Raw genomic sequence first — 27,657 nt, 5'->3', positions numbered from 1 at the left:
TACTGGAGTAAACACTGAAGTAAACCGGATTCACATCGATGTGTACTGGAGTTAACACTGAAGTGAACCTGAGTTCACATCGATGTGTACTGGAGATAATACTGAAGTAAACCGGGGTTCACATCGAGGTGTACTGGAGTAAACACTAAAGTAAACCGGGGTTCACATCGAGGTGTACTGGAGTAAACACTAAAGTAAACCGGGGTTCACATCGAGGTGTACTGGAGTTAACACTGAAGTAAATCGGGGTTCACATCGATGTGTACTGAAGTTAACACTGAAGTAAGCCGGGGTTCACACCGATGTGTACTGGAGTTAACACTGAAGTAAATCGGGGTTCACATCGATGTGTACTGGAGTTAACGCTGAAGTAAACCGGGGTTCACATCGATTCGATGTGCACTGGAGTTAACACTGAAGTAAATCGGGGTTCACATCGATGTGTACTGGAGATAATCCTGAAGTAAACCGGGGTTCACATCGAGGTGTACTGGAGTAAACACTAAAGTAAACCGGGGTTCACATCGAGGTGTACTGGAGTAAACACTAAAGTAAACCGGGGTTCACATCGATTCGATGTGCACTGGAGTTAACACTGAAGTAAATCGGGGTTCACATCGATGTGTACTGGAGTAAACTACAGTTCACAAAGTAATTTTCTTTATCATATTATGTCTGGCCTTTTCATCAGGTTATTATATTATTATTTTCTGCTCAATAAATCAATAAACGAATAAAATATTAGATTTTACCTTATCCTAAACTTTAAATGATCTAAGCAGTAACCTTTAATGAAAATAGCATGCGTTAATATATAATAACTATAAAGCTATTACATTATTTGCACATGCACCGACTTGGATCCATGCTACATGTATTGGTGGTGTCAACTTTATAATACTTTGTCTTAAAGGCATAATCATCATTAAAGTTCATCTTAGTTATGACAGTATTACGGTCACATAAGATATTAAAATACATATTCATATTAATTAGTACATGATAGTGAAACATACGTCTTTTTCTGTATAAAGCTCATGCAACTACATGTATTTTGTGAATAAGAAAATATACTATGTACTAGTTAAATGTTTTTTCTCATTCATAATAAGTAACAATGTACTGTAGTTACAGGAACGCAAATCTGAATTCCAACAAAACATTTATTTAGAAACAATTATATATGTAGGTATCCAAATTGACTTTTCTACGCCAATACATAATTAGAAAATTGGCAATGTACATATTTGTTAGCGCGGTTCACATTCTGAAGCTTCTCAAACATTCTCGAATCAATTGTTTAGCTGCTATTCATATCTAACTTTTTCAACCAATCAGATAGCTCCGTGAAGTAAACAGCATTGTGATAAATATTGACCTGTACACGTGTTGCAACCGTTGCGTACTGAAACAACTGAATATCATAATAAATAACTAATGTCGTGATTTGGATTTCGTAATAGACATTATACATTACAACAGCAAAGGAAAATTAACCGGTATGTTAATGTCATCAAAATTAAAAACGCTTTATCATCACATATACTCCTAGATCTTTACCGTAATATTGCGCCATATACACCTATCTAAACCGTATTTCATGGACATACATGTACCAAAANCGATGTGTACTGGAGTAAACTACAGTTCACAAGGTAATTTTCTTTATCATATTATGTCTGGCCTTTTCATCAGGTTATTATATTATTATTTTCTGCTCAATAAATCAATAAATGAATAAAATATTAGATTTTACATTATCCTAAACTTTAAATGATCTAAGCAGTAACCTTTAATGAAAATAGCATGCGTCAATATATAATAACTATAAAGCGTAATGACCTAGCTATCAAATTATTTCCACATGCTACATGTATTGGTGATGTCAAATTTATAATACTTTGTCTTAAAGACATAATCAACATTAAAGTTCATTTAAGTTGTAACAGTATTACTTCTACATAAGATATAAACAATATATGTTCATATCAATTAGAACATGATAGTGAATCATACTTTTTTTCTGTATAGAGCTCATGCAACTACATGTGTTGTAAATAAGAAAATATACTATGTACTTAATAAATAAGATTGTCCGCCGTCTCTAGAATATTAAATAATTAAGAAAACAATTCTAAAAAAATTTGATCACTTTAATTGGATGTCTGATTCTAAGTTCTAGAAAAGGGGGAGATAAGCTAGTAATAAAATGCAGCCGAGAAATTTTTCATAAAAACTTAAGCCAGTCTATAAATAAATGTATTTCCTCATTCATAATCAGTAACAACTAACGTACTGTAGTTATAGGAATGCAGATCTGAATTCCAACAAAACATTTATTGATATATATAGGTATCCAAATTGACGTTTCTACACCAGTACGTAATTAGAACATTTGCAATATGCATATTTGTTAGCGCGGTACACAATGTGAAGCCATTTTACAGTGTAGAAGCTTCTCCAACATTCCCGAATCTATTTTTGTGCTGCTATTTATATCTGACCTGTCTCCGTGAAGTAAACAGCGTTGCATAAATGCGTGGTTTTGTGGTTTGTGTGGTTGATATGGTCTGAATTACATTCTGAATACAGGTAACCTAACATCCCAAGTAATCAACATGAAAAAAGCTTTATCATCACATATACTCCTTGATCTTTACCGTAATATTGCGCCATATACACCTATCTAAACCGTATTTCATCACATATACTCCTAGATCTTTACCGTAATATTGCGCCATATACACCTATCTAAACCGTATTTCATCGACATATACTCCTAGATCTTTACCGTAATATTGCGCCATATACACCTATCTAAACCGTATTTCATCGACATATACTCCTAGATCTTTACCGTAATATTGCGCCATATACACCTATCTAAACCGTATTTCATCGACATATACTCCTAGATCTTTACCGTAATATTGCGCCATATACACCTATCTAAACCGTATTTCATCGACATATACTCCTAGATCTTTACCGTAATATTGCGCCATATACACCTATCTAAACCGTATTTCATCGACATATACTCCTAGATCTTTACCGTAATATTGCGCCATATACACCTATCTAAACCGTATTTCATCGACATATACTCCTAGATCTTTACCGTAATATTGCGCCATATACACCTATCTAAACCGTATTTCATCGACATACATGTACCAAAGGGAGATCATGTTATTTATTGATAATATATGTTAAAATGACCGTTTCGCATTAAACCTGTTTCATATAAAAAAAATAGTCATTCATACCTGTCGACAGGATATTCCAGTTATGTAGAGGAAACTCCGCTCTCCCAACTATTTATATATACGATGACGCTTATATATCACTGACGATATTTCTATTTATAGATGGCTGTTACGCAAGAAAAAAAAAGAATTTCATCATTTTATTGCATAAGCCCAGTGTATTTATCTAACACAAAATCATTTGTGTTGTTTATTTGATGTACTTTCATATATACTGCTAACAGATAAATAGTATTTTTGGCCAATATAAAGACAATGTTTGTACTAATGAGATAATGCGCCCTTTTTATCCATCGGTGTTATAACTTCATGCGGACAGAACCATAATCTAGTCCGTCAATTAAAAGAACTATTGGTTGGTATCACTTACGTTCAATTTTTCATGTATAGCTTATTTACATTACTTTTTTAAGAAACTTACACGTGCAGTGATATTGACAATAATATATAAAAATTGTAAACCAGTTGCAACTCACATGTTAATGTGAAAAATACATCGGTGAAGTGCGTTCGTTACCTGAATTATCTCTTTATATTTCAACTTTGAGATTGAATAGCTACCAGTAAGAAGCTCAGCCTTAAGATTCATTAGGTCAGTTATACAATGAATATTTATCTGAAAAATCACTAAATCGAATTTATTTTACGTTTGTGTGTTAGCTCTTTGTGACTTAGTTTTCAAAAGCGTAATCAAAGGTATAATGAAAAAAAATTGTATTCATGGTTTTATTTATGCGCTTCTTTTTTATGTATGTGTGATTTATTCTTGACAAACAAGTTTTCTTTTCTTTCAAATGATAAACAATATAGAAATTCCATTTTGTACACAACATTCATTTCACACATGATGATTATCACCCACGCATAACCATTTATACACGAAGTAATGATGACTAGGAATCGCATGACTACATGTTTGATGTCATATAGAGTATACTTATGATACCAAAGATGTTTTCTGACACTGCCGATTTGTGAGTAGATCATTGTCATGCTTTGTATTTCTGCGAATTATCACTTATTATGAATTGATTAAAACAAAATATGCATATCCTTTACTTCATTTATCTCGAAGGGAAACGACTGAATCTATAATTATTTAGTATTTCTTCCTCTGAACTCTACTCCCGAGTGAGGTATGATAACATATGATTAGAAAAAGTAAATAAAACTTACACGATTTTGTACATTTCAAATGAAAAGAAAATAAGACATATTAGTTAATTAATACTACAGAATATAATCAACGGTAAACCAAACGGTTTTCAAAAATCAACTAACTTCAAGGAAGGTTATAATCATGTATTCTATCAGATACGGAAACAACGACATTTAAAAGTTGTCTATACAGAACTGAAACAGAATTTATTGAATCGCTAAAATTAGAGAATAGGAAATGACGAAATACAGTAGGACTATAGAAATGAATATATTGCCCTTNAATATTGCGCCATATACACCTATCTAAACCGTATTTCATCGACATACATGTACCAAAGNATGTATTCTATCAGATACGGAAACAACGACATTTAAAAGTTGTCTATACAGAACTGAAACAGAATTTATTGAATCGCTAAAATTAGAGAATAGGAAATGACGAAATACAGTAGGACTATAGAAATGAATATATTGCCCTTGAATATTGATTTATTCAATATCTCTCCCAAAACATGACTAGTACTCAAATATTTGGCATTTGGTATAATTAAACCAATATACAAATACAGGAACACATAAATAGTCTGATAAGGCCATAGTTCGGAAAGTGTGTACCTCTATTGTTTTATTATCAATGTTGGAAGGGTAGATGCATTTTAATATTGATTTGAAATAAATTAACTGTGCTTTGCATATTTTATAAGTTAACTATACCTTGTAAAATATTTGATTAAACTAAGCTAACTATACTTTGTATACTGTTTTATTCAAACAAGCTAACCATAGTTAACTATACGTTACATAGTGTATTGTTTTTGTACTTTGTGAACCACTATAGCGATGTCACTGGGTTTATTTTTGTTGTATGGTGTCCAGCGTGCAGAAAGGATATACAGATATTGGTCCAATACATGTGGCTGGAGTTATATAAGCCAATCACTGATAGGCCTGGAAAGACTGGTCCTATAAACCATAAATTTAGAAGTACCTTTACATGTAAATATGCTAGCACATTGATCTGCATATGATATACTGTTACCATATCAGGTAAGTTTAAGAATGTTTATTGTAAAAATCTGTGTGTGTACGCTTCTTACTTTAGACTCTACACTATTACTAATTGTATTGACTATTTCGAAATTTGTATTCTGCATAAAATTTTAATTCATGTTAGCACCAAATTTTCATTCCCACGTCATTGTACTATTTTATAATTGTTAAATCCTTAACTGATTATTGTGCAATGCTTGTATTTTAGATTACCATTGCTTGAAAATAGATACACTGAAATTAACTTGAAAATGTCAGTTGGTCTAATGTCCACTGCTTGTATTAGTCATAGAGTATCGAACGTGATGTCCGTGATCAAACGTGATTTCGAAACGGATATACATATTTCGTCCGATATCTTATCAGGTATTTTTTTGAAGACAATAATTAATCATTTGTTCCGTGTTTGAATTAATTCTAAGGTTTTGTTATCAATATTTAATGATTGTATGTAACTCCTTTAAATCTGTTTATGATAGACGACTTATGAACGGAACAGCAGATATTTTACTTTCTAGAAGACATTCAATCGCTTTTCAAATTTGTTTTCGTAAAATAGGAATTAAAAGTAGAAACGCCCCATAGTTATTACATTCAGTGATGACTTGGAACACATGATTCTTACTTAAGTACTTTTTTATTAATCTAATAAATTATCATGTCAATCTGTATTTGTTTTAGTTATAATTGATATTAAATATTGAGACATTCCTGGCATTGCTGATATACTGACTTCTGTTGTACATGTAGATGTTAATAAGCAGGGACTTGAGCAAGGCTAAGTATGTAACTATAAATAGAGACGACCAATAACACAGCGGGGAGTTTCCCACGTTTCATATAGTTATAGTTAAGATTGAGCTGTTAAATTATGGATTAATAATTGGATGTAATCTTTGTAAATTAGACTAATCAAGTAAATTCAAATAAACTTACCTTACGTCTTGCTACATGGGTATATCGACTCTTAGTGAGTTGAGTGAGACATTGAACCCACGCGTGTGTCACTCGACTCATTTCGGAAATGATTCAGAATGACTGATATATTTACTCATCAATTGTTGTATTACTTTTCGATTACACATAAGGCTGTGACAAAATTGTTCGAGATTCTAGATGCAGAACTGCTTGTGATTCCATTTATATTTGTCTGGTGAAATATTGAAAAACATTAAGAGATATCATTCGAAATAAACCTTACCCGAGAGCAAGTCTGGAATCCTAAGGTCCGAAATGAAATTTACCTACATAGTCTTTGAAACCTATTTATTGCGTCCACAATGGTTATTTTGTAATGGGGAATAACAGGAAAATCTACCTAGGGTTAATTAAGTGAGAATAAAAAAACCTTGACACGTACCGCTTTAATTTGGAAAATCCGTCCGGAAGATATGTTGACAAATAGTAAAAATGTTAGTGACAAAAATCTCCAGTTCATTTGTTTCTTAGTAAAATGTTTAGCTGTTAGTAATACATTCATATCTATCCCTAAAATATACAGTTGAATCTTCTGGGAATTAATTGTGAGGTGATTGGACAGACACATATATATAGTTGTGGTATTGATGTTTCTCAATTAAAGAATGCTGACAATTGATAATATTGATCTAACTCGACTTAGCTACCTACACCATGTAAAAACAGTTTATTACGAGTGAAATGTCATTTGGAAGGGAAGATAAAAATGAAAACGAACAATATAAAACTGAGGAACCATTTTATACCACAACATTTAAAAAAACCCATCAGGGAAGTGAAATTTTACATGTTGCTTCTGTTTTTGACGAGGGATTGGTTGGTTTATAATGACGTCACAATAAAAGTACTTATAAGTGAATTACGTTTCTCGCCCTGATAAAATTATAAGTTTATATAAATAGCATTCTCATTGTTCTGATATGCGTACACTGCATCCCATCTTACCACTTGATAAAGGAAAAACACGTTCAAATGTCTACATTTAATACTGTTCACTTATTATACAATTTGACTTCATTTTTAATTGAGATATTGTTGACTAAATGTATTTTAATTTTAATTTGTTGAAATGTAAGTGTAATAATTTTAAATGAAACTGACAAACATTTGGGATTAATACTAAGTAACGTTAACATAGGTTGTGTTAATAAAAGGTGAATGTCCTGAAACGCACTGTTTTTAAACAGTTAAAATAACTGTGATTATCCAATCATAGATATTCCAATTTTTACAAAACTATAAATTGCTAATGTTCTATTTTGTTTGATGAATATGTGACGTATTACGTCGGGAATAAGCGAAGATCATTATATGTTCGTAATACAATCTGTTACTTCACATTTATAACAATAAGCATGTCGTCATGATTTTATAGAACCACACTGAAGTTATCAGACACAAAGTAAAGATTGCGACATCGTTATGTCTAAGGATGGTATCAAATAGACATGATGTTTGGTAAAAAGCTGCATAAAGTATTGAAAAGAAATTACCTTTTTTTATTATTTTTTATTTCATTTGATTGAAATCAAAGCCTTAACAAGATGAAAACTATAAGACATGTGTTGTAGGTATACTGACAATAATCAGTTAAAGATACTGCTTCTTCATTTATATCAAACTGTTTATTTGTAAATTCAATTCAGTGACATTTATGTATCACGTAGCTTAGCACATGTAGCTTTCTAAACTAACCAAATATGGGAAAGTAAATTTCAGCGTAAACAAAACTTAAAATATCAATAATTAACTACATTTCATCTTCCGTCTTATGTTTTCCTTTTAATGTTATGGAAAATTAAAAATAAATATGAAACATCAACACTAAAGAAAAGGAATATAATGGTATGTTATGTTGGTGTAGTGAATACTGTAACCAAAGTATCCACCTACACACATAACGTGTTTACAATAACTAGGTCTACCTACGTGGAATGATCTATATTTAGACATAATACAACCCCTTGTCATGGTCATGCGTCATGTTTATACCAAGTAACGGGTATAGTAGGACATATGTATATTGCCAACACAGTCAAGTGTGTGCTACACCTATATCAAAGAAGTCCTATAAACTATAGTCTATACTTCTATATTAAAGGAGTCTGATAAAGTATGTACTTATATAAAAGTCTAATATATGTTTCTAGTATACGAAAATGATACAGTGTCGCAAACATTAAAAAAGGTAATATACATCTCCAAACAGGAGAAAACAATCATATATAATCATATATGATGGTATTATTTAACAACAAACCAGTTGACCAGAATCTATTTCTATTTAATGTCTTAATTAGTCTTCTCGTGCTTCACTCACATAGACATAATGACAGGAAAGAACTCTTAATGATCTTCCAATGTTTCAATCAATTCGTTTTCCTTTTTCTATAAGATTCAGATACTAACTAATCCTTGAAGCACTCTTGTTGTACATGTTATAAATACCAACAATTTTTTTTTTATAATTTCAGCTATAGGTAAATGTTTGATATCTTAAACAAAATAATACAATTGAGAATATTCGATATAAATAGTAACGTTTCACAACCGGTTTGTTTTCTCGGTGTGAGAGTGAGATTACGAATGAATCAAACGAAGTTCAGTAAAATTGAAGATAACTTAACATGAATTTGAATTCCGTTGAATGTGTCAATTATCTTATTAAACACACAGTTTATGTTGATAAACCCAACAGTTTACAAATAAGCCTTGATCCGTTCAAATTTACTTCACCACCGTATTTAACGCAACCAATCAACAGTTCGCTTCTTTACGAACACGTTAATGCCGAAGTTTCAAACAGGAAATTCCCTTTACTAAATTTAGCAACATTATATCTGTACACGATGGACGCTTGTTTGTGATAGGAACGAAATCTAAAGGTACATGTATATTTTGATATTACAAGCTAAACATTGTGTTAATGTAAAGTTGTATGATACAGCTGATCACCAAGTAGAGGATATGGTGAGTTATCGAAAGCTCTTGTTTTGTAAGTACATCATTATAATATATATTGATATAAAGTCATAAGATATTAGCTTGATAGTAATCGGTTTTGATGATAAATACAGTGTATCGTGATGTTTTGTGTTCTTTCAAGGAAATTTGAATAGTTTAACAGAGATGCAATATGCATCTTATGGAATTTGGACAGGTGTAATGTCAGTAGCATTTACATAGAACACTTAAAATGTTAATTTAGCATATAATTTGTGAAAACACGTGCAAGGCTAAAAAGGAAATAATTATATCCAATATAATTGCAAAAGAAAGTTGCAGTGCATGTTAGAATTACCGTGCCGCACGCTTACCTTCACTTATCGGCATGATAAAATTGACATGTTTTATTTTTCTTACACAGCAAAAAGTTATTATCATGGTATAAAACCTGTCACAAATATAACTCGAAAAGGATATTAATTTTAATTTCTTACGTGCTGTAAAGAATCCCATGATTTACATAATGTCACGCATACCCCAATGGGCCCCTAAAATGACGATATCATTTTTTATGGAGATGAACACAGTTCTCAAATAAAGATATTTGAGGTCAGTTGAAACCACCAAAATCATAGTCAAATGTTCAGGTAAGGTATCAGCAATAGATAGATGTAAAAGTGATGGTCATGTGACATAGATTAATAAATAGACTTTAGTTAACGTGTCTTTTCGTAAGATTTAGTGTTGTCATTAATGAGCTTGAAATATTATAGAAAATATGGTGCGTTCTATTTATTTCGATAATATCATGTCTAACTCATGATAACAACATTGAGTGCACATTATCTGAAGTCTTTTTATTGCGTGGACACATTGGACCTATACTGCTGAAATATGATACCCAGGCATTTGTTGTGGGTTTCCCTCGCCACAACCATCTTGATTTGCGGTCGGCGTGCCTCACCACAGCTAGTAAAAGGCGATAAAGTTCTTAGATGAAATAAAGATGAGGTGTCATTTCGTAGTATTCAATTCTGCTACAAACAGATTGACATGTTATTTATTCATGTACTTGCACACTGAGATGATTATCTTCTTAATTAATGTATAATGGTGATTGTAAGCCTTTTGTTTAACAATTATAACTAATACTATTATCCCTATGATGTAAAGTGCGTTAGCGTAATTTTACTAATTATATAGGGCGCTATATAAATAGTGTATATAACAAATGTTGTATATTATGAAGGTATCAGCCTTGTCAAACAACCAATATACATAGTTATAAATATTACTTACAATGGGTTGATTTTTTTCGATAGTTTAGGGGACTTGGTTGAGATAAACATCACCGTTAACCATCATCAACGTATTTGTTTTAAAATATAAATTCCGGTCAAAGTCGCTCTGTGCCATAAGGGAAACCCCCTGGGGAAAAGCGATATCTTCCAGAATCTTCTGTCCTTCTGGATAAGAGGTTACAGCGGATATCCTATTTGAGTAAGTTCTGATGTTTTTATACATTGCCTACAAATGTATTCTGCTAATGGACATATCTTGTACACACCGTCTCGAATTTAACGTTTTTAATTTTACATGTCACCCGATAAACTTTATTCGCAGGCCCGTTATGTGATTATGAATAATTTCCCTGTCAGTTGTATTCTCATAGTGTGTTCATTCACGGTCACATTCTAGCCATACGTTATCGCAAAACGTGAAACATACTGATTAGTTTTTTCTTACAGAATCCATACTCGACTAAATTATTATTACTACATAACCCGGTAGCGTAAAACTCTCAGAAGGATTTCCTCGTACATATCGTAGAAAATTGGCTTAAAATCAAACGGAAATCACCTTTACTAAATTTAGCATATTTAAATCTATTTTAATCTACATAAGAACACATTGCACACATACAATTGGTCCGGAGTGTGATGCGTACCGCTGATGTGTGTAATCATTGAATGAACAGCGGAAGTTTTGTATTTCTTTTTTAACCAGGTATCGACGAAATCCTCAACATTCAACTTTGTCCGCTGTGTCTTAACTTTATCCGCTGTGTCTGACGTGGTTGGTTCTCAATTAAAAGGGAGATTATCAACAACACATTTGGTATTCTGATAGTTGTGAGGATCCACGTCAGTGAGAAAGCGACATACACATAAAAAGGAGAGGGACGTAACAAACCAGCTTTACTCTCTTCAAGGAATGTCCATCTAAAGCATCTTTAAAATCACGTTTACTATGGAACCAACAATAACATTTCGAACACTGAAAAATCGATTCATGCAAAATCCAAGTGGGAAACTTTATAAAATGCTGATGAATGCAAAGTATTGTTTTCATTTACCGAGTGATTGAAAAAGTTTCCTGACAAGCATCGATTTAAGTACAAGGACCAGGTATATGCTATTAAGGTGAATAACAGAAATCTGTGATTTCATCACACTGACTTGCATAACCACAAATACAAGCAGTCCAGCAATGTTATAACCATTGACAATTCTGCTACTGGAGAATTAAATGGACATAAACCAGCATTCCTGACGACATCTACAAAATGCCATCACCTCTACAGTCACGCAATGATCATCATTTCCTAATGAACCCGCCAATTCAGTTTGGAACAGGAACTGAGCCAAGTTCTGTAATACACTATAGAGGATTAACGTCTGCTAATGAGGAAACTTTGTCTCAAGAGGACCAGGAGATAAATGTAGAATTAAATGAAAGTAGCGATGAATATTTTGATGAGATTGCGGATGTTGGTGTTAATGGAAGAGAAGAACTTGGAACAGTATTTGACGAAAGCCCCCAGGAGCTGTTGGCCATAGCATCAAACTACCCGCACTCAAATGTCGGACAGGTAGTCACATATTAGTTTTTTGCTTCAAATGCGTGATGTTGTCCGAATTTTAATTTATGCAACGAAATAATTTAAAACCTGACGCAAGTTATAATGACTTTCTGATTTAGTATTTCTTGACAAGAAACTTCACATCTTTGTTTTTTTTCTGTAATGCTTTACCGTTTGAAGGTCTAGTTACTAGTATTTTTTCTGTTATGAACAAATATTAAGACAACAATATATAATGACAGGATACCATTAGAATCCGCCAACAAGAGAAAGGGGAAAATGGACAGAATAGACGGGATGTAATAGAGGTGTTACAGAGAAGAGGGTATGACATCTCTCAAATTCAAACAGCGATGGACAAAATCTGGTCAGGTACAAGCCTAATGTATAAATCATCGAACAACACAACTATGTAGCAAAATATATCATGGACACATTTGTCCAAGGAAATCCATCTTTGACGTTTATTCAAATGTAAAAAAACACTCTACGAAAAGAAGAGTTGTTGATTGATGTTTTTGAAAACAATTTTACCTCCAGATAATCTGCGCTTGTATTACTTAATATTGAAAAGAGAAATCATTCAAGATTTTGCATTTTAATCAGAGAAAGCTATACAACATCTGTACTTGGTAGACATACTTTCCACTCTTGGTCAATAACAATCATGCATGTGTCATTTCAGAAATTCCATATTCAAATTTGACACCTGAAGCTGTTCATCGAGAAATACAAACGTTGCAACAGGAGCCTTCTGGTAAAGAGGTGACCACAAATGTTGTGATGGTCGGGGATGGATTGAACAATGAAGGTATACTTATATTAAACATACTTTGTCGATTATGACATGAAAAGGCAACACTCTTTAAGCAGTGTTGTTTGTTGCCATGTAGGCTTGAATTATGGAGTTATTTAAAAACCCAATCGAAATATTTCAGCAATGATTATGTAAAAAAGTTTGCAAACATACCATGATTATTTATTCTAATTGAAATATTTATTTTCTTGTTAATAACATTTTTGCCCAGTATGTTATGTACCCTAGCAGCTCCATTGCTCGTCCTGTTTTTCTAATATTTGTTATATAATTTTGTACAGATATGAAGAAACTGAAGTTCGAAAACCAATATCTGAGGGAGAGAAGTATCTGTAAAGTGTGCAGGATCTATGACATATGTATAGCATTCTTTCCGTGTGGTCACCAGATATGCTGTACCGATTGTTTCAGGAACACGAATGACAAATGTGATATATGTCAAAATCCCATTGACTATGGTCTTGCGGTTCAAACAGATGTATAACAAACAAGATAAGAACTTCATGGGAACTTATAGACCATCGGGTGCCTTAGAGTTGTGACATGGAATAATGAGCGTAACTGTAAATGTTTTCATTTTATTGAATGCGTCAGGCAGTGTGATGATAACAGCCTAGTGTATTCTGTAATAGTTTCACTAAAATTTAGAATGACAATTAACAATCGACATACAAATACAAATGTATTAGGTTTATTTCACTTGTTGTGTACGAAATATTTACTGAAGATATCAACACCCATCCTAAATCCTGACTTAATACTTTTATGAGAAAAATGATAAAAGACACAGCCTATACAATTGCAGGTCAGGACCACGTGATATGCATTCTTTCAATATATACGGAGACATATCTTATGTCTGTAGCATTATGATACACAATAATGATTCTCATTTTGTTGTTGGGTGGATAATTAATTTTTTTTTTTTTTTTTTTTTTTTGCAAGAGTTGAATAATTTTGTTGATGAACGATTAATTACAAAGAACATATTCAGTAATAAGAAAAAGTGGGGTATTAAGATATGTGGGTTTTTTTTTTAACTTTGTTGTGCTCCTAAAATTTATTTACTTTGTTTCACTCATAAATGATGAGGGGAGACTCATCTTGTACAAAAATCCACAATTACTTGTATTATCCCAGAAACCTTCAAAATAGGCAAATTAATGGTATTGTTCAAGACGTTATAAAATAATTCAATATTATTAAATTCTACATGTCCTTAATCTCTCTTTCCTGAAAATATATTTTAAGCAACCAGTTGATGATGGTTTCATAAACATTTTTTCTAAAATGTTGAGTCTGAGAGTCCGTGTTTTGAAATCTATATAAGTTTTTATAAACTTTTCTTTATTGATTAAAACAAAATTTGAAAAATGATGTTTTAAAGATAAAGGATTGAGAAAACATCTACCTCTAAAAGACTACCAGATACACAGCATTATTTACAGATTATAAGGCCTGTTTGTCTACAATGCTCTACCAAAGGATTTGTTATTATAACTGGTCAGATGTTTTAACTTTTATTAGAGCAATTTATTGATTGTTTTTGTTTTGAGGCTCATTGATTGATTGTTTCATCCATGCACTGAAATTCTGATTGATTGTCGTTTATAATTTAATGAGGTTGTTTTTACCTAATTAAATACATACGCATTTTGGATTTAACCACAAGTTATTGTTTTCTTTTTTAAAACAATTTTTATAATAGATTGAATCTCGACTCACAAACATGATCAGTTATAATGATTTTAGAAAACTGAGTGTGGCTAAGGGGAGGTTAATCAATACGAGAGATGTCATCACTAGTTTTTTAAACAGAAAGAAGTTAAAAAGAAAAGGTTGTTATATTGCTTTAGTTTTGTCCATAGAATGAAAGAAAATGTCATTTTCAACTTAAAGAGAGGATGATATAATTCCTTTATCATAGAAGTTGCTAATGGACTTAGCAAAAATCCACCATTTACACGATAGAACGTTTTATGTTTAAAATAATCTGAATTCTTTAAAAAAATAAATATTTTGTCTGCATGGTATTATAAAAGAACTATTACGTATAACTGTGTCAGTTTCTCTATTTATGTTCTTTGCAGGTTAATTTTATACCTATTTGATTTCACCAATCGTGATTTGATTTATCATCAGGCTGACTTGATTGAAATTATCGAAAATGAATTGAAATAATTGTCCAGTTATTGCTTCCTAATCAAGTGCCAAGAGGAAGTCGTTTTTCTTGCCTGTTATCTTTATAAACCTTAAGAAATGTTATTGAGATTTTTTGTTGTTGGAAAGAAGAAACTGATGACGGTAGTAAACAAAAACTTGAGGCACATTTGTCATGACTCAAAATCACTTCTTCAGAAATATTGATCTATATATTTCACAGATAAATCATTGATGGATGACATATTTTTAACAAAAAAATCGGGTATACCCCCTAATTTTTGTACATACTCTATCAAAGGATGTATTTATATAAAGTCTGATGTTCTCACATTTATTTTTTATCAAAATGTTTTAATTGTTAGTGTTGAGCCGCACTTTTTGTGTGTCAATTAGCATTCTGCATACTCGGCGATTAACCGAAGTTTTTCGTTGGTTGGTAACAAAAAAATATTATAAAAAAAATATAAGCGCGTGCATATATTATTTAAAATATATATAAATATGCATGTGCGACTAATTTGAAGATTTGTTAAAATATATTTAACATCTAGATTTACTTAAAAACGACTCACGATCTTTCAATTGTGCCACACTTAATTTACTTAAAAAGTGAGTTTTAGCCTTTCAAGTTTTTATTTGAAATGTTGACAGAAAAACGTGCTATAAATGTGCATATGCTTGCTTGGAATAAATATCATGTATAAGCCAGATCTCGGTGTCCAGTGTTGATCCTCTTGTGAATTAACAAACTAACACAACTACAAACTTGGCGAGCGACATTACATGTTGGGGTTTCAGAACCAAACGAAAACAAGGCCTTCAAGCAAGGTGGGCTATGCCACATTGTGCACTTTAACAGCGACAACCAGGCCAACATCAGGTCCTAGATGATGATTCCAAAGATTCGAAGATTCTATCGATTCCTAGGGCAACCAAGAACTCAAGGAATGTTTGCAAACAGTCTTATTTAGATAATTGAATTATCTAGGTCACGCTGAATGATATAGGCAATGAAATATATCACACGAAATTTTACGAGAAAGAAAATAAATAATCAACGAATGTTTATATATCATGGTAGATGCATATTTTGGGTTCCAAATATGTTTGTATAACTTTTATAAAGAAACGAAATAATCAACGAACGTTTGGATGTACAATGCGGGTTCCAAACATGTAAGAAAATAGTTAACGAAGGTAGAAACGGTTGTTCATCTCTATCATGTGTTCTATCGTACTATATTAACATAGATGAACATTTCTTAAAGAATATCTTTGTTGCACTGAGCTATGACATGTGAGGAAATGGTTATGACACCTCTTGTGGCACTATTTAAAAGTGATTCTGTAGATTTTGTTACGATCACTTTGGGATTAATTGTGTCATTCGACTCGTTCTGTACAGACTGACTAGTTTTTGTATTATGTAAGAATATAACCTGATACGCACGAACAAAGATCCTACCATTTCAGTAATCTCAAAATTGCGAAGTGTTCAGTACACGTGTTATATATTATTACCTCGCGTTTAACCTCAAACCACCAGAACCATCGTAAACAATGCATGACATCTATCTATCTATCATAACGGTTATTCGCCAGGATAAGGAGCTTACGTAATGCATATTATAATATATAGCTCATACTGAATTATATGTTTGCAAAGATGCAATTTATAAAATCTCCTGCAGAGACAATTTATTTATACAAGGCTTCAGAATAAAAAGTGCGATCAACATCGCAGCGTCATCACAACAGGATAAAATGTTAACTCTATAGACGACGCAATGTAGAATCTACATAATTTATAGAAATAACGAGTTACGTCCCTTTGGCCAATAAGCACGTGTACAGTTTTCATACGACCAAATCACCATTAATATATGTATTTACTTTAGACTTATAACCACATACGTAATCTTCTGCTGTTTATCGTTTATAAAGATGTTTTTAGGTCGAGTTTGACTCTATACATGTCTTGTCTTAAAGCTACAATTCAGATAGCAATTAATTCGTGTATAGTTTAACTTTCTCTGGAAGTAGTCAACAAGGTAAAACAAATAACACTGATCTCAATTCTGCTCCTTAAATAACAAAACTGATCATTTCATATCAGAAGCCGTGGAATTGTGTTATGATTCTATGTATTGATCGATGCCAATAAATTATTGAAAGATCACTAAATTGTTTTAAAGTAAACCATTGTGTTACCAGATTGCTGATACAGAAATATGTTTTGGCTGGAAATTAGGTACAGTGTGAATATAGGGTACTACAGCATTGTTAGATTAACATCGTGTTTTTTATAATTTATTTTACTTTTTTTTATCAGCAAAATGGTAACGTAATATAGCATAAATATACCGCGAAGATACCAAATCACTAAGGGTCCATACACACATGGGGCCACACAAATAAAGTGCCATATAAACATAGGATTAATACATAAATATAGGTCATACAAACCAACTAGCCTTACAAGGATAAACTTTAGACAAATGCATGTGCATGATTGTTAATTGATACAGTATGCGAAAATGAATTGCACTGCAGCATACCGCTCTTTCGTACTTTTAGGCGATGCCGGCAATGCGATGGAACAAAAAGGCAGAAATAAAATTTGGTCTAAACTACTTTTGAAACCGGTGCATAAAACCCCGTATTACAAACACAGAAGAGTACTGGTTGATGTCTAATTAATATTGAGTAAAGTGTATATATTTTTAACTATGGTACTATTCCAAAGAGATAACTGTGGCCATCAAGAATTTGGCAAATCTTGTTGACTACAAAATCTTTAAGCTCTTTCAGGAGAAGATACACACATGTCATACATTCATATATAAATATGAGAGAGAGAGAGAGAGAGAGAGAGAGAGAGAGAGAGAGAGAGAGAGAGAGAGAGAGAGATTCAAATGAATAAGAGTATACTAGAACCAATTAATACATGTTCACAGAAAATAATAATTAGAGTTTCATAGATTTCAACATTTCAATTACTATAGTTATAAACTTCAAGTACTATAGTCTAGTGTTTGGTGTGGCTACTGTAATCTACTGGTGACACAGATGAGGGGACATAGACATGGAAGTTTGAGGGAAATAAATATATAGAGGCCCCAAAAAGCAAGGGCCATATAAATATTTTATAGGGCCCATTAAAACAAAAGGGGCACACACACATAGTGGTCATAGTGTACAAATGCAAAGAGTTTAAAATCTGTGTCAGACCTTTTCCAGGTACTGAAGCGGAAGCGGAAATGACCTAATATAAGTATTTTTTTGCCAAAAGTTGTGTGTGTACTTTGAGGAGACAGTAAGGATATATTATTTACTGTGATAACGGTATGTATTCTTGTTTACTGTAGTAAGCGTATGTATACAATGTACCATAATAATAAAAACTGTGAGTGTAAATCCTCTGCTATGATTGTCTTGTTATAGAAGTCTTGTCAATGAATAACATGACAGAAAGATTTTACACCGACTCTGGTCGTCATTGAAACAACCGTCGCAATGAACTCCCTTTGATACTATTATCATTGAGTGTGGTATGAAATATATCTGTCCGAGATACTCTTGACAGAACCCCATTGGTAAACAAAATATATAGATTTCAAGACGGTACTTTCATTTTTGAATGAAAAACAATACCGTTATTCCGAAACAAGTAACCTTATCACATATGTGATTTGTAAGAATGAACTAAGTTCAGAAATTTACAATGCATATTTTATATATCTGAAATTGTCTTTTGGGGATACAAATATTAATAGAAGCTCCATTACGTCATTAGATCATTTTACCAAGAAGAGGTTTTAAAATAGAAATGACGTCGGGTCTGTCTGTCTAGTGATAGTCTCGCCTCGTCTTAATGAAACAATAGATTTGTCATTTAGTATAAACAATAAAGTGAATGAACAAATTATCTGATAGTCTAGTCTGTATAACAGGCTGTATTTGGTTGGACTAATTTCCAGCCATTTCACTCTTGACGTATGCGGGGAAATATTCTACTATTTTTTAGTCTTGATGACTATGCTATTGCCATAAGTGTGCAACCAATAGATAATCAATAATGGATACCATATCTATTGCAATCGTTTAATTCGATCATAATATCAGTAGACTGTCTAGTTGTGTACAATGTTTACATACGCAATGTACGTGTTTTAGATAGGCCTCATGTACTATTTTAATTAGATAAATGTACTGATTAAGTTAGGCCGCTGTGCAGTTTAAGAAATGCCCCATATACTGGAACATCTCTCAATTAGCAATTAAATTCACTGACAGTGTATGTATATATCCCTTCAACTAATATTCAGTAATCCTATATATGTCTAGATGTCCAATTTAATGTCAAACTAATGAAATTAAACCTGAAGTGAATATAAAACTTGAAAACGAATGATACGGTCAAAGTTGAAATTAATTTACACTGTATGCTATTTACTTACCTGGTCAGATCGGGTCGAAACTCTTTGCGTATCAATCCCAGATGTTGCAATTTAAATACACAGGTGCTGGACACATAACAACACTGTCAAACATAAGGAACATTTAGATGAACACACTTAGACATTATCCCTGGAAGCCTCTGATGTCCATACATACTCTAGACCAATAATAGAAATAGAGCCTGCTACTTTCTCTGTAAGTAGTGGAAGTGTTACTTTTCTGATGTTTAACATTATCCGTTGTATGTATTTATCTGCCCTCTGTCATTTTCCATTTTCAAACCATGATTGTCTCATTGGTGTTACACATAGATTACACAAACAAGTGAAGACAACTTGAGTATAATACTGGTTTTGAATGCTATCATATTTTCCTCCTACGTTATCCTCTATTCCTCACTTACCGAAGGTGTTTATGGAGACTGTTGATCATAAGTCGATGTTTCAATGTGGTATGGTAATGTCCTCCGTAGTCCCTGGTGTCTCATGTATCATGTGGTATTTCTGAGGCTTTTAAGCAAAGATGAATGGAGGTACACTTCGCCTGTCTATCACAACAAAATACCATCACTTACGTTTTAGCATTCATCACTACTATATACACTGTTCTACGTTGAGTCATTGAAGAAATTCTAAGGCATCCCCTCACAACCCTAATCACAATGAGACGTTCCCAAATACTTGGAAAACCCTGACCACACAAGCATGTTTGGTTTGTATGTTAGATACTTGGAACTGTACGTATTAACAGTATACACATGTATAATACTACAAAATACACACTTAGTGGAATCTTATTCAGCATTTCAAAACCTTAGATTTTCATCTGGAAAGGAAAGTCTGTTGTGCTGTGCTAACTTTCCCCGTTTTAATTGATTAAAAATGGAGGACATTATTCTTAGAAGAAGAGCGGTAAGGACAGACAAAAATTAATAAACTTCGGATGACTATGAAGTTAAAGAGATCAAATAATGGAAGGAAAAAAGTAGAACTGATATCTAAACAAAGATGAAAGGGAAGAAGAATTACGGAAAAATATTGATATTTAAAAAGATAAAACATACAAAGAGCTACCATAACTCTCAATGCACCAAAGACTCATTCTACAACACATTTAAACAAAGTTTTAGAGAATTTTCATGAGTTGAGAAGATTTTCTCGATGACAGAACTTTTCCAGTAGACTGTAGGTATTGTAGAAATATGTGAACGTGTGTCAGGAATATCAAAAATGTTAGAAATCCTAGGCGGAAAAATGTGTGCCAATTAGTCGTGGAATAAAAACAGGTTTGTACATATATATAATTGATCATATTGGCTATAACTCTTGTATGAGTGGTGTGAGGAGCTGATACAGTACAAAAGATACTTAACGAATACAACGCTGTTGTGTGAAAATCAAGTCTGTGTTAAACAAGAGCTGTATGAGAATTTACTTTCTGAATAATAGTTAGTAACATTTACTTTGCTTGGTCTATCTGTAGAAAAGACATAGGTATAGCTCGACTCAAATGTATATACTAGTATATATGTTAGTTATCTAAATTCATAGCTACGTGGGGACTTGTTTACATGGCTATGTATACAGCTGTCACATCACTGTTTTATACATCGCCCATTTCTCATGGTGCCTTGATACTGATGTTTTGGGCTTTAATAAGTTTTTGTGTTGTCGCAGCACGTGACCAAATAGTTATTAGCGAGCAGTGAATGGTGTGGTTGTTTCTGCTGGCAAACCATTAAATGATTTAGTTGTTTTGACAATTACACTCCCTGCTTACATGAAGAACTAGTGCTCGCTAGATAACGAAGGAAGCCCTTCTTATACATTGTCCAGTTTTTCGAAGTAATAGTTTATCTTGCTTTCTTTCTGTTTTAAATAATTTCTAAACTTTTATTAATGATAATGAAACGGACGTGCCTCGCTTGTGTTGTCTAACCGAAACTTCACGAAATTCCATAAAAACATATAAACAAATAATTGACTTTACTCTTAGAATATGTTATTTTACTATCCTGTACACTATCATACATCATACAAAACTTCATAAAACCTTCCTTCTTTTACTAAACTTTCTGTTCAAGGAAAGGTAAACGGCAGTACAAATATATGGTTTTGAACTATTTGGAGAATATAAATATTTTGCGATAATTATGAGAATGTTTACGTTCCTATAAATAATATCTTTTTTTTGTTCAATGGCATGAATTTTTTAGTCAGGTAACAAAGACTTTGTCAAGTCCTTCAGTTTCCTTTTCAACAATGAGTTTAAATAACACCGATTCGTTGACCGATCGTTTATATCCACTATAAATTGAAAACAAAGGACAAAGAGACTTCTCACAGCTACTTTACTTAAAATTAACAGCAGGGACGGCTTACTATGTAGCTGTATGATAAACGTGGCAACTTCTCTTCGAGAATTTTCCCTTTCTTGGTAGTATCTTCTGCGCTTCCCTCCACATACAGTGTTTACACCTCGAAGTTCATTCGACCTGGTAGACATATCATGATTTCCATAATAAATGTCGAATGCTGGAGGACAAATTAACAACACAGGGTTGACGAAGACGCATGTTTACGAAGGCTTTAGGAAAGTTTTACTTTGTAGGTAGTCATCAATGGATCAAAAGACGCCTTCTTTCCCGGCACATCTTTTCTGGAGACATGTAGTTAGGGGCATTATTTATCACTTAATTAGTTAATTCTTGTTTTTTTTTAATTCTATGCATGTCAACCAAGTATTATGGTGCATTATCAAAATACACGATTGTTTTCCCTTCCTTACAATGTCCTATCGCTTCCCTGTCGCATTGTGCTGACCGCCTGACTCTTTCAGATCTCTGGTTGTGTTCTCAAATTGCCTTTTCACACTCTGCCTGAGATTACATCAGTCCATCTATCTCTTACCCTGTCTGGGGTATTTTAATCTGTGATTTAAACGTTTTATCTGTTAAAAGGGATGATTGGATTTGACAAAATTATTGTTATTATAATTAAGACCTTAAGAAACTATAAATAGTAACTCGGAATTTGTTTTTTAACATGTCAAAAAATCCACAGTTATGCTTTTAATGTCATCGAGACCTTAAGCAAATCAACAACAACTGTATCATTATATTTAAGATTGGTTTATGAGTGCCATGTTATAGGCATATCACACTTCATTCGTCTTCACTGAATTCCGTTTTTATTCAATATAACCTAAATATATCATTACTGAACACTACAGCAAGTCTATTGTAACACTGCGTCACTCTTAACGTACACAGCCATGCATCCATATTCAAAATATCCGTTGTTGTTATAATGATACATGTGGACTTAAAGATGGATGGGTCTTAATGCAAAATAAATGAACAACGAACTAGGACATACTAGGTTTGTGTTTAGACCCAATGAGTTGTGTACAAAGTTATCTCTGACTGATAAGCTTGTACATCCTCTTAGACTTGAAGTTAGTCTAGATCAAAAGGTAAATATTCACCCATCGGTACCAATACATATTGTTCAAAAGACAAAAAAAATATATAAGGATATATTTATCACGCCGAACAGAATATTACAGTTATTTGGTCAAATTTCACCAGTTAGAATAATATATGCAAGATTAGATGAACGTATATATTTATCTGCACCGACTTTGGTTCTGTCAGATGGTTCTTATTTTAATATAGATTATGTGTTAGAAAACAAGTTTAAAACTGTCATGGTTTAACTTTGATATTTGTGTTTTCTTCATATTGTAGATTACGGAAGATTATCAAGGAAATGAAACCAGGATTTAGGATGTGGCAACAAATGCGAAAACCTACGAGTGGAACACTTGATAGTTGGGACTATGTGTTACCCTAACTGTGCACTTCGGAGGTGATGTCTGCGCGTACTACTTGCGTATAACTCATATTTTTGTTTTGTTTTAATTTTTTAATCGGTTTGCTTCTTCTCGTTAGTTTTATAAACATGCCTTTCCCTATGAATCCGCGGACAAACCCTCCCCGTACCACACATCGAGATGTACCTGACCTGTCATACAACATGTTACAACACACAGGCAATGAGAACGTGTCAGAAGGCCGGGGACAAGATTCAGGAAACGTCCCCCCGAAACACCTCACTGACCGGACGCAGGATAGTCAACAGAATGGTTGCAGAAGAGAGGTTTGTAGTTTTAAATAATTTATGCGAATTGGATTGGATTTAAAATAGGAACGGGTTTGGGCACAGGTTATACAACTTAAAAAAGCCCTTTCCATTATATGTTTTAATAATTATGCCAACAAATACTTCAATTTTTGGTTAGAAACTAGTGCAACACAAAATGTAAATTTGTAGTTTACACATCGGAACGAATAAATAAGACTACTAATACAACCTATTTTAAAAAAAACTTTTACAGCTTTGCTTTTCAAGTTAAAACTGTTATGTTTGTAAACGTTATATATGTTGAATCTACATTTTTTATGTGTGTATTTTAGGACCCAGATATCCTGCGTTTTCAGCGTCCCTATAAAGATGTACCAGTTTTAAATAGAGCCCACGACGAGAGCAGAGAATATGCTACCAACAACAATCAGACTGCAAGACAGACTAATCATTTAGCAGGTGAAAAATAACTTTCATTATGTAATTTATATAATTTCTTTATGTAAAATTTTTAACATGTGTCGTAGATACTATTAAAGAATCAGTTACCAACGAAATCAAAACACCGACTGTAGCATTTCACATCTCTTCTTTATTACCTAAGTGTATATGTTACCTATTTGTAATTATGAAACTATTTATTTGTATAATACACCTTAATTCAATGTATTACATCTTGTGCTACGGACGAGTAATTTCATCATACTTCAACTGATCTATGAAATTATATCGTCATTACTTGTACGAAACTTTGTTAAGATGGTTGTATTCTTTTGTAAGAAGATGCTGTCTCTGATGATGAAGTAAAAAGGATTGACAGATTACAGTCGAAGGCCTTTGGTGGGCATGATCCGAATAGTGTAATAAGAGTTGGAAACGAAATGTTCACAACTCCACAGGGTAGGTATAAATCTCTCAGGTCTTATAATGATCACGACACCACAGAGTATGTATAAACCTCTCAGGTCTTATAATGATCACGACACCACAGGGTAGGTATAAACCTCTCAGGTCTTATAATTTTTACGACTCCACAGGGTAGGTATACATCACTCAGGTATTATAATGTTCACGACACCACAGGGTAGGTATACATCACTCAGGTATTATAATGTTCACGACTCCACAGGGTAGGTATAAACCTCTCAGGTCTTATAATGTTCACGACTCCACAGGGTAGGTATAAATCACTCAGGTATGATAATGTTCACGACCCCACAGGGTAAGTATACATCTCCCATGTACTATAATGTTCACGACTCCACAGGGTAGGTATAAACCTCTCAGGTATTATAATGTTCACGATACCACAGGGTAGGTATACATCTCTCAGGTCTTATAATGTTCACGACACCACAGGGTAGGTATAAACCTATCAGGTCTGATAATGTTCACGACACCACATGGTAGGTATCAACCTCTCAGGACTGATAATGTTCATGATTCCACAGGGTAGGTATAAACCTATCAGGTCTGATAATGTTCATGATTCCACAGGGTAGGTATAAACCTCTCAGGTCTGATAATGTTCATGATTCCACAGAGTAGGTATAAACCTCTAAGGTCTGATAATGTTCATGATTCCACAGAGTAGGTATAAACCTCTCAGGTATTAGAATGTTCACGACACCACAGAGTAGGTATAAACCTCTAAGGTCTGATAATGTTCACGATTCCACAGGGTAGGTATAAACCCCTCAGGTATTAGAATGTTCACGACACCACAGGGTAGGTATAAACCCCTCAGGTCTGATAATGTTCACGATTCCACAGGGTAGGTATAAATCACTCAGGTCTTATAATGTTCACGACACCACAGAGTAGGTATAAACCTATCAGGTCTTATAATGTTCACGACTCCACAGAGTAGGTATAAACCTCTCAGGTATTATAATGTTCACGACATCACAGAGTAGGTATTAACCTATCAGGTCTTATAATGCTCACGACATCACAGAGTAGGTATAAACCTATCAGGTCTTATAATGTTCACGACTCCACTGGGTACGTATAAATATCTCAGGTATTGTAATGTTCACGACTCCACAGGGTAGGTATAAACCTCTCAGGTATTATAATGTTCACGACATCACAGAGTAGGTAAAAACCTCTCAGGTATTATAATGTTCACGACATCACAGAATAGGTATAAACCTATCAGGTCTTATAATGTTCACGACTCCACAGAGTAGGTATAAACCTCTCAGGTATTAGAATGTTCACGACACCACAGAGTAGGTATAAACCTATCAGGTCTTATAATGTTCACGACTCCACAGAGTAGGTATAAACCTCTCAGGTCTGATAATGTTCATGATTCCACAGAGTAGGTATAAACCTCTCAGGTATTATAATGTTCACGACGTCACAGAGTAGGTATAAACCCCTCAGGTCTTATAATGATCACGACACCACAGAGTAGGTATAAATCACTCAGGTCTTATAATGTTCACGACACCACAGAGTAGGTATAAACCTATCAGGTCTTATAATGATCACGACACCACAGGGTAGGTATAAATCACTCAGGTCTTATAATGTTCACGACTCCACAGAGTAGGTATAAACCCCTCAGGTGTTAGAATGTTCACGACATCAGAGAGTAGGTATAAACCTATCAGGTCTGATAATGTTCACGACACCACAAAGTAGGTATAAACCTCTCAGGTATTATAATGTTCACGACACCACAAAGTAGGTATAAACCCCTCAGGTCTTATAATGTTCACGACTCCACAGAGTAGGTATAAACCTCTCAGGTCTCAGAATGTTCACGACATCACAGCGTAGGTATAAACCTCTCAGGTATTATAATGTTCACGAGACTACAGGGTAGGCATTGACCTCTCAGTTCTTAAAATATTTTTACAGAAATTGTTTCGACTTTACTTAAAACGAGAAATGATATTTTATATTTTGCATAATTCAGTAGTTATGTTATATGGTACCATTATATCAGTTATTCTTCCGAAGAAGAATTCTACCTCGGAGCTCTCATGCAGTTTCTCCCTTGTATATAGAAAATAATTTTATAATTGCTAAGATTTTCTTTCTCTCGCAAGGTTTCATTATCATCTTGATATTGTACAGTTACAATTCCTAGATAACATTGATAAAGTGTAGTGTGGAGTAGAAAGTTTTTTGACTTCGATCCTAGAAAATTCTACTTATTTGTTTTACTCTAGTATACTTTTCTGCTAAATTTACCTAGATATATGTCTCATATGAAATACTTTTCGCAGAAAATTGTTGACACGAACATTTTGTTTTTATCTTTTTGCTGTTCTAATCAACTTATTTCTTTGGAGCAGAGATGGTACAAATTGGGAAGCTCTTGTGTAAGATATGTTTTGCTAATGATGCAGCTATTGTGTTCCTTCCATGCTCCCATCTTGTTTGCTGTCCTGTCTGTGATGCTAGGAACACCATTGATAAGTGCTGTCTCTGCAAGGAGATCATCGGACAACGTATCCGTGTACAAGATGAAGAACGTGACACAGGACATTTAATGTTCTAGTAGGCAGTAAATCTTGCTTACTCATGGTCTAGTGTAAAATGTTTGTAAATCAAAACGATTTATTGGATTTGTTTGTATAGACTCTGTTATATATATATGGAGGAGTCGGAATCGGCAACATTGAACCATAGGGAGGAGTTGGTAAGAAAGTAAGTCCCCGCACTAAACTTTGTTTTTTGGACTTAATAAAACTAATAAGCTATTTTTATAGATAAGATTTAAATTCATCACCTCATATTTCTATCTGATTGTGTTTGGGTTCATCAATAAATTCTTAATGAAGGCGA

The 27,657-nt window shown here is 33.3% G+C and overlaps 3 protein-coding genes across 11 annotated transcripts in view; 2 read left to right on the top strand and 1 right to left on the bottom strand.

The window, feature by feature from the left end:
* The window catches only part of LOC110458497 (inhibitor of apoptosis protein-like), a 25,949-nt gene extending 5,615 nt beyond the window's left edge, over nucleotides 1–20,334 (bottom strand). Inside the window, exons 1-2 of one of the 5 annotated variants that reach the window (XM_021510220.1) lie at nucleotides 20,112–20,334; nucleotides 19,708–19,790 (exon numbers count right to left, since the gene is read on the bottom strand). Coding sequence is in view for 1 of the 5 variants with exons in the window: in XM_021510218.1 (XP_021365893.1) it covers nucleotides 20,112–20,140 (29 nt within the window). In the remaining 4 variants the exon portion in view is untranslated. Of the gene's footprint in view, nucleotides 1–3,269; nucleotides 3,309–6,416; nucleotides 6,608–6,681; nucleotides 6,760–19,707; nucleotides 19,791–20,111 lie in introns of those variants that run through there. The other 4 variants (XM_021510218.1, XM_021510221.1, XM_021510219.1 and 1 more) reach the window with 4 other exon arrangements.
* On the top strand, nucleotides 5,455–15,957 carry LOC110458498 (inhibitor of apoptosis protein-like). 3 transcript variants are annotated; one of them, XM_021510225.1, is made up of 5 exons: nucleotides 5,455–5,477; nucleotides 11,412–12,276; nucleotides 12,510–12,639; nucleotides 12,953–13,078; nucleotides 13,366–15,957. In XM_021510225.1, exons 2-5 carry the CDS (start codon nucleotides 11,971–11,973, stop codon nucleotides 13,566–13,568), a joined length of 765 nt encoding a protein of 254 aa, XP_021365900.1. In that variant the 5' UTR covers nucleotides 5,455–5,477; nucleotides 11,412–11,970; the 3' UTR covers nucleotides 13,569–15,957. The 3 variants fall into 3 exon arrangements, with proteins under 3 accessions (XP_021365900.1, XP_021365898.1, XP_021365899.1); XM_021510223.1 differs by lacking the exon at nucleotides 5,455–5,477 and adding an exon at nucleotides 9,283–9,343; XM_021510224.1 differs by lacking the exon at nucleotides 5,455–5,477 and adding an exon at nucleotides 10,641–10,904.
* On the top strand, nucleotides 18,503–27,657 carry LOC110458501 (death-associated inhibitor of apoptosis 1-like). Of its 3 annotated transcripts, none has more exons than XM_021510227.1 (5): nucleotides 18,503–18,592; nucleotides 23,457–23,868; nucleotides 24,186–24,312; nucleotides 24,637–24,753; nucleotides 27,165–27,657. In XM_021510227.1, the coding sequence occupies exons 2-5, from the start codon at nucleotides 23,671–23,673 to the stop codon at nucleotides 27,368–27,370; spliced, it is 648 nt and encodes a 215-aa protein (XP_021365902.1). In that variant the 5' UTR covers nucleotides 18,503–18,592; nucleotides 23,457–23,670; the 3' UTR covers nucleotides 27,371–27,657. The 3 variants fall into 3 exon arrangements, with proteins under 3 accessions (XP_021365902.1, XP_021365903.1, XP_021365901.1); XM_021510228.1 differs by having other exon boundaries at nucleotides 24,634–24,753; nucleotides 27,219–27,657; XM_021510226.1 differs by having other exon boundaries at nucleotides 24,634–24,753.

This window comes from Mizuhopecten yessoensis, unplaced genomic scaffold (assembly GCF_002113885.1).
Source record: "Mizuhopecten yessoensis strain PY_sf001 unplaced genomic scaffold, ASM211388v2 scaffold9621, whole genome shotgun sequence".
In the NCBI taxonomy this organism is placed as follows: Eukaryota; Metazoa; Mollusca; class Bivalvia; order Pectinida; family Pectinidae; genus Mizuhopecten; species Mizuhopecten yessoensis.
This window is presented reverse-complemented; position numbering and strand designations above follow the sequence as displayed.

What these genes read in the sequence shown, in the direction of transcription:
- LOC110458498 (XM_021510225.1), top strand. Translation starts at nt 11,971, where the DNA reads ATGCCATCACCTCTACAGTCACGCAATGATCATCATTTCCTAATGAAC. An exon ending in CGCACTCAAATGTCGGACAG is followed by an intron (nt 12,277 to 12,509) that starts GTAGTCACATAT and finishes ATATAATGACAG; the next exon opens with GATACCATTAGAATCCGCCA. An exon ending in GGATGGATTGAACAATGAAG is followed by an intron (nt 13,079 to 13,365) that starts GTATACTTATAT and finishes AATTTTGTACAG; the next exon opens with ATATGAAGAAACTGAAGTTC.
- LOC110458501 (XM_021510226.1), top strand. Translation starts at nt 23,671, where the DNA reads ATGCCTTTCCCTATGAATCCGCGGACAAACCCTCCCCGTACCACACAT. An exon ending in AGAATGGTTGCAGAAGAGAG is followed by an intron (nt 23,869 to 24,185) that starts GTTTGTAGTTTT and finishes TGTGTATTTTAG; the next exon opens with GACCCAGATATCCTGCGTTT. An exon ending in AATGTTCACAACTCCACAGG is followed by an intron (nt 24,754 to 27,164) that starts GTAGGTATAAAT and finishes TCTTTGGAGCAG; the next exon opens with AGATGGTACAAATTGGGAAG.